This window comes from Sphaeroforma arctica, assembly GCF_001186125.1.
Source record: "Sphaeroforma arctica JP610 unplaced genomic scaffold supercont1.1336, whole genome shotgun sequence".
Classification (NCBI taxonomy): Eukaryota; class Ichthyosporea; order Ichthyophonida; genus Sphaeroforma; species Sphaeroforma arctica.
In genome coordinates this window covers 1-7,854 of record NW_014039222.1, presented here as the reverse complement: position 1 = coordinate 7,854, position 7,854 = coordinate 1, and the positions used below count along the sequence as shown (strand labels likewise).

The 7,854-nt window shown below is 43.7% G+C and overlaps 1 protein-coding gene across 1 annotated transcript; it reads right to left on the bottom strand.

The window, feature by feature from the left end:
• Positions 1–448: 448 nt before the first annotated feature.
• Positions 449–1,593, bottom strand: SARC_10649 (hypothetical protein; the record flags this gene model as incomplete). Its single annotated transcript, XM_014295300.1, has 2 exons — positions 449–912; positions 1,149–1,593. 2 exons carry the CDS (start codon positions 1,591–1,593, stop codon positions 449–451), a joined length of 909 nt encoding a protein of 302 aa, XP_014150775.1.
• Positions 1,594–7,854: the final 6,261 nt, after the last annotated feature.

Here is a 7,854-nt window from a genome sequence, read left to right as displayed (position 1 = left end):
CATTGTACGTGGTGCCATTGATTTGTATGTCTATGTGCAATCTTTGGTCTCGTGGATTCGGAAGTAAAGAAGTGGGTGTGTAATCAATATCATTCGCATTTATTTACAACATTTCTTCATCAGTGTGTGCATTCACAATGTCTACCTTGTCTATCATGTTAGCCTCCGACCACCAAGCTCGACCACCAAGCTTTTCATAGATCTTCATTCATCTCTTGCACCTTATTACCATTTGTAATGACCAACTGGTCAACATGGACGGTTTTGTTTTGTTGCGCTTTTCGTGCTTCTGCCTTTAGACGGTTGATTGCCGCTTTGTTGGGGCACTTGCTGAACGCATGTTGTGAAGGATTTATACCACAGTGTGGGCAAGGTCGTAGTCCTCGCGGTGATGGGGTGTCAGTGGCCTGTCCTATGGGACGACCTCTTCCGTGCCCCCCTGGTGGACCTACACCCCTTGGTGGGCCTCCCCCTCTTGGTGGTCCCCCCCCCCTTTGGGTAGACCCCCTGGAGGTATGTCCAGTTTTGGGCGAGTGGCTCGTGGTTCAGGAACAGTTGTATTCTTCGCTCGCTTGTTTTCACGCTTGCGATTAGCTTGTAGTATTGTTCCCTGTTTGATCATGTCTTCAGTGAGTTCATGAAATATCTTCTCTGAGATGTCAGATAAGTGTCCACTACTACCGTCTGGTATTGTCTGAGCTTTGATCAACTTGTCTGTTTCTGCTTGCAAATTGTACATGGCTAGTACTTGGTAACGTGATGCTTTGAGGAGTTGCCAATTGATGGCCTCTCTCTCCGTGCCCTTGAAACGCTTCCCCAACTCAAACATTGTGCGACGCAACCGTGCTGCGCGTACTTTGACATTCATACGAGTGTCATAGAAGTCGTTGAGCCACTTCTCTAGTAGATAGTCTACTGGAGTGCGACGTAGGTTGTCAATGATATCAATATGTTGTAGTCTTCAACATCAGTGAAGTCTTGCAAAAGCCTTTTGGTACTACGTATATTGTTGAGTGCAGTGCGCGATACTTCAGTTGTATCTGTCTGTCTGAGCAGCTCTTGTACTAGTGAGAGGTACTGTATCAATGGCATGTGTGTGCTCGCAAACAAGTCTTTGGCTACAGATACAAACTCAATTGTATCACGACAGTCAGCCAAACTGACATACTTGGCTACTGGCCACTTCGGGAACTCTCTCATCTTGAACAGTTTGTTCAGTTCTGGTTCTGAAGCTTTGTCCCCTTCGTGAGACCTAATTAGAGTTAACTCGCTCATAAAGCCACTGATCGCAATGCACTCATCGTGATCACTTTTGTCACAGTTCTTCATAGTTTTATTGTATAGCTCTACTAACCACTCATATATTACTGGAGTTAATCGCTTGGGTTGTTGTTCATGGACTGCTTTGCGTAGTTTGTGGAATGCTCTGATGTCAATGGGATCGTCCGCTACTTGCGCGTACAGCTTGTCTACTAGTATATATACAATGTAGAAGTTGAGTTCATAGGTGGTCTTGTCTAAGACTATGTTGTACTTACTCATAGCTGGATCCATTGAAGCTCTTGCCGGTGTGGACTCATCGTCCATGTGCATCGCACTATCCCCATTGTGTGGGGGTAGATGTGCGTGACGATGCTTGCGAAACTGGCATTGTGCTGGACGTGTCGTGGTTGTACAACTTATGTTGCCTCTAGTCTGTGTTCTACTTGAACTTGTGTGCGTAGGTTTCGTCGTGCTGCAAGTGTCCTCTGATATGGAGCAGAAGTCATTGACTATGCTATGTGTGGGACTTTTATTGTTGTATCAGACTGCGTAGTTGCATCGTGTGGTTTAAGTAAAATCGATTGATTACCTTTGTTTGTGCTTCCTTGTAGTGTCAAGTAGTGAAGCTATGTGTGGTGTCTTGCCCTTGGTCTGCTCAACTCAACGTTCTTTGCAATATCTGGGTTTATATTGGGAGTTTTTGGTTTAGGTGGATAAACTTGGGTTTATCCTGGTTTATTTGTGTACTTGAGATAAACTTGGTTTCTTGTGTACACTCAGTTTGCTGTATGTGTAACCTTTGATTTATGGTTTTTATTAATTTTAATTTATAAAACGTGTGGCAATGTGGTTGTGTCTTTTGGCACTGTACCGAACTTCTTATATATGTATATATATTATTTGGTCCACTTTATTGAACTTTTGTGTGCTGGAAGTTTTGTCTTTTTCGAGTCTGGACCGAACTTCTAGTTCTGTATGACTTGTTGTGTGAGTAGGATATATAGTTGTAACTGTTTCTCGCGGTTGTATACGATTGCAGTTCGCCACCTGTGCATACGCACAATTTAGCGTACACCTACGTTGATAGTATATTGCGTGTTACGTAGTGTTTTAAGGAAGAGATCTGAGTATGTCTGCTTCACACTTTTTGCGTGCAATTTGTATTTGCAATGCTGTACACGCAATATGCTGGCTCCGTGTCATTAGATGTGTGCATTAGCAATGGAGTCTTGCTATTTTGCTTTTGTTTGTATGTGTAATGGAGTGTTACAGTGTAATGTAGTATTATAATGTTCTTGTGCGTGTGTTGCACTCTTCCATGTGAATTTGAGGCGAAATGTCAGATTGCAAGTCCCTGTTCTGGTAGAATCTAAGTGTGTAGTCTCTGTCGTTGAGACGTGATCGTTTATGGAGCTCTATATGTGGCCTATGATCTGTAATTTTCCGGTTTGTGTTCTTGTCTCAGGTTTAAATATGTTTGAGTGTCAATTTATGTGCACCTGTCTCAATTTACTGATTTATCCGTGTAGGTAAAGTTATTGTCTTGTACTTCTAGTGATTCTAACGGTTTATGTACAGTTCTAACTCTCATTTGTTGCGTGTAGTGTAGTATGCCTTTAGTCAGCTTAAACGTGTTGTTTTAGTGCTTTGTGCGGGACAATATTTTTATGTTTTCACTACTTGCAATGGCATCAGCAAGGGCATCAGAAGTTTGTGTGCTCCATCTGCCGTGTTTATTGTTTCGTATACCTCTATTGGTATGTTTGTTTACGTTCTCCCTCTTCGAGAATGTTGTATTCCCTCTGGAGTTGAAGATCTTTCTGTATATTGAGTTAGTAATGTTGATATTTGAGTAATTTAAGTAATCCTACTTCTGGAGTTGAGGAGGTTTAACTCTGACCAGTTGGTCTGTTGTAATCTCTTTTTGAGTATACTTGGTTTTGTTTTTGGCACTATTATACTTGCCTTATGTTTCTTTGTCCACCTTGTGGTTAGCAAGTGTGTGTCACTGTTTTAAGTCTGTGATTTGTATCTGATTTGGTGATTTATCTTTCAAATGCTTGTGCAGTTGTGCTGTCTCTATATGTTGCATCTGATTTGAGCCGCTCTTACGTGGTCCACTTGTTTCTGTGTGTACTCATATGTAATCATTTTTGCTTGTACCCTTTAATAGACTAACTCCTCGATTTACTGTCTGTGTTGCGCATCTAATGGTGCTTATATTCTTATCAGATGTCCCTAGGATTAGTGTGTGTTTCTACGTTATGTTTGTTCATCGCTTCTGTTTCTTGCCACACTTGATTTTAGTATCTATAGTGATTTACTAGTACTTGTGTATGCCCAATCTATAGTAATTTACTGGTACTCATGTATGGTAATTCTGTCCATTCGTTATCTTGTGGATGCTATTGATTCTGGACTGGTAATTGTCGTATTTGTTTTGTCTTTACCGAATTTGCTAGAAACTTGTTTGTGTAGGCATAAACTATTGGTTGGTCTACGTCTATTACCGTCATTGTTTCAGTCATCTGGATGTAGAAGTTTTCTGCACCACAATTTTACGATCAGAAAAGGAGTTACCACAATGACACTTTTGTAAATTTTTCACTTCCCAACAACGATAACACGCTCACTGTAACAGGTTCACTTGTCGTACCCAAGGAGTGACCTAGGTGAACTTATCTCTGGGGTCACCTAGGCTTATTCACCAAACAAATAAAGACACTTGTTGGTTGGTTCAGACTTGCTGTTTTCTTATTTTGAGGATTTTCCTCGTTTCTCTCCCTTGTCAGGTATATATTTTTGAGCTCTTCTTGGTCTTGTGTCTCGGAAGTTTGGTTCCCTTTCCGTAGGGTGAAGAGTCTTGTAGTCCTACTTTATTGATCTTGATATCTTCTGTGTCCAGGGAGGCTACTTCTAGTATCACCTTTTTAGCTTGCTAAAGCACTTTGTGTTAACTAAAGCAGTGTGATAACAGGTTTCTTGCCTGCTACTTGACTTAGCGTAGTAAGGATATTGTTAAAAATGTAGAGTTTGAGAGTAGCTTGTAAGATATGCCCAGAAGAAACAATAGACCTCTTCTCAAGTGCGAATCCTACAGCCAGGTAAAAGTCCTAGGCTGAAGAACTCGCATTGAGTCTTTATTTGTGTTTAGTATTATCTACACTAGACTCGATATTTACTTAAGTGTTTCTCTCACACGTGGGAGTTCCGGTATCATCTACCGGTAATCCCGCTATATTTCTGATCACCCTATCATCAGAAATATTGGATCCTAGATCCAAAACTCAGTATTTGATAATCCTGGGTTTCGAGTTTAGGATTGGCTGATAATCTGGCCCCTGGATGCTACATTGGTGGACATTGTCCAATTTATAGATTAGTGTGCTATGCCTAGAATGCCTCGTGTCACAGCTCACAGTATATCTACATATCGACAAGTTTATCAGTCTCGTCGACAAAGTCGCTAGGTCGATAATGTGGTACAAATGGGTCGTTCAAATGCAGTTCATTGATAAGAGTATCACTCGTGACCCTTCAAATTGTTGATTTTTAAAAGCTTCTGCAACTTGTGGTCAGGAATATAGGATTAGGGTTACTAGGTTTATTTTGATAGATTTTGTAAACTAGGTTTAGGGTTTATTTGATCAATATTTCTGATCAAATAAACCCATGGTTTTATGAACCAAAGATATTCAATAAATAACCAACGACTAACCTCTGTAGAGGGGAGTACGTTGAGATATAGTTATCGAAGCGTGTTTTACTACATATTTAACTAGCTGATAGAGCTTGGTTAGGAATTGAATATCTTAGAGAAATAAGACTAGGAATCTAGCTAGGAACCCCGGAAAGGTAGAACACGTATAGGAGGAAACAACAACGATTTTTGCTGATATATCAGAAGTAGGGCTAGGGGTGTGGTTGAACCCACCCATGGCGCTAATGGAAGGACATGGAGATAGGATATACAGCAGCGAGGCCAGTATGCCGTCAATATTGTCAGCAGTAGTGATGATAACGAAGAAGTGAGAGAGTCACAGAGAAGGAGAGACGTGACGGCTCCAACAAAGAAGCATGGAGGACCTCGAAACCAAAGGATAAACCAGGCCATACGACGAAGATTGATACGGATACAGAGAGTATTCCAGAGACAATGGTTAAATCCCGGGGAAGACAACCGGTCAGAGGATTGGCAACAGAGGCAGATACCAAAAGGAGCTCCACACATATAACAGCGACGTACTTCGGACAGGGTGAATAACAACAATGAGACCGCAAGAACATGGGGCAATGACGACATCCCGAATGGAGACATATCATCTAGCACGACGTCGGGGGACCCGCAGATTCATATGGTGTCAGAAGAGGGAAGCATAACACCACCACCGAATGCTACAGAGGTCCATACCAATTATATTCTTCATAGTGAGTACGGGACGCCAGAGTCGATAACCTCACAGCCGAACAGGGACTATTGGTCGTCAACAGAATCACAGCAATAGAACATCAGGGAGTCGAATAAAAATTTGACTTTATTATTTAGCGACTCGTCGAGTAGGGTATTAGCTATCCGCGATCCCTTTATCAGTACCGATAATAGGGGTTATCGGGTGTCAGGCACAGGCACCCCCCGGCTTACGACATATACCACGTTGTCATAATTATCGGAACAATAATCATCCCCCATCCGACACCATGGGCAATAGGGGATGCCCAATAGATCAGACGAGAGCACCGCGAGAGGCACAGCCGGTTCATCAAGGAGGAGGCAGACTGCAGTCATCGGAGACAACACAGACGACAACAGACATATCATCTAGCACGACGTCGGGGGACCCGCATATTCATATAGTGTCAGAAGAGGGAAGCATAACACCACCACCGAATGCTACAGAGGTCCATACCAATTATATTCTTCATAGTGAGTACGGGACGCCAGAGTCGATAACCTCACAGCCGAACAGGGACAATTGGTCGTCAACAGAATCACAGCAATAGAACATCACGGAGTCGGATAAAGATTTGACTTTATTGTTTAGCGACTCGTCGAGTAGGGTATTAGCTATCCGCGATCCCTTTATCAGTACCGATAATAGGGGCTATATTCTGTTACAGTTGAACGGACGTACGTTCTGGGTACTAGTTGATACCGGAGCGAACAGAAGTTGCATCTCAATGACATCCGTAGATCTCCTTAACCGGCCCGTCATCCCAGCACCACCGGGGTCATATGTATATTGGCAGATAAGGCGGTGTGTACCCCGCGCCTAGGTACGACGGAGGTCTTACCACTCAGGGATCATCAGAGTTGATGAACATACCGGAGGGTATTGATATAATATTAGGTCTTGATATTATGCCTGGATTGGGGTTATACTTGGAAGGAATATAACCCCCTCTGGTACCAATCGATCCTACGGAACTCGGCGAGTTATTGACAACACTTCCACGCCACCAGGCTCCAAATACTACGGAGCCTGCCAAGGTACGGGACCGCCTACGGTCAGAACTCGACGATAACGCGGCAAAAGCGGACAGCGCCCGTTACCGCCTTGCAGGCAGTGAAGTGGCTATTCCGGTCACGAGGAACCAAGCGATGAGTACGCGACGATCTATTCGTAATTTTGTGTCGGACAGATGGCTTCCATATGTTGAGGAGCAGGTGCAGAAATGGCTCCGGGACTCGGTGATTGATGAACGGACTACCCCTACGACAGTGAATTCGCCGTTGTTGGCTGTCCTCACTTTTGACAGCGAGGGACACGTGAAGAAGGTGCGAGTATGCATGGATATGCGCGCCGTGAATGCGTTGACCCTCGGCGATTAATTTCTGAAAGGTGCGAGTATGCATGGATATGCGCGCCGTGAATGCGTTGACCACCGGCGATTAATTTCTGATCCCCAAAGTTAATAAAACTATCTGCCGCCTAAAGAGCCGTAAGTACTACACGACGTTAGACATCTCGGCTGCTGACCGCCGGCTCCCCTCCGATTCCCAGTATTTGTTTAGCTTCACGCATGATCGCTATCAATACTCGATTACCTCAGCATCTTTTGGACTTCATGTGCTGACTCAACAGTTTCAGAGAACTCTCATCACGATTCTGGACGGACTGCCGGTCCATTATTACATAGACGACATCGTGATAGCAGGGGATGACCTCGAGGAACACATACGTATTACGAAAGAGGTGATCCAACGGTTGACTTTCCATAGTTTCAAGCTAAATGCAGCGAAGTGCCATTTTGCGGTAGCAGAAATTATGATCCTCGGGAAGAAAGTATCGGCCTAAGGAATCGACGTCGACCATGAAAAGCAAGCTAAGTTGCTAGATTGGCCGATGCCGTAACGCTATAAGGACATTGCTTCGGCACTAGGACTCGCCAATTTTCTCCACGAACATCTACCGAACTTCGCCCACATTGTGGCACCGTTAAGGGAATTCTGTAAGTTGAAACCTAACGAATCAATCGGGGACCGCTGGGAAGACAGACATACAGCAGCCTGGGTGGCTATGAAGGACGCGATCATGAACACAGCAGCTTTGAACTTCCCGGTGGACGATGTTCCGCTGAATCTAGAACCGA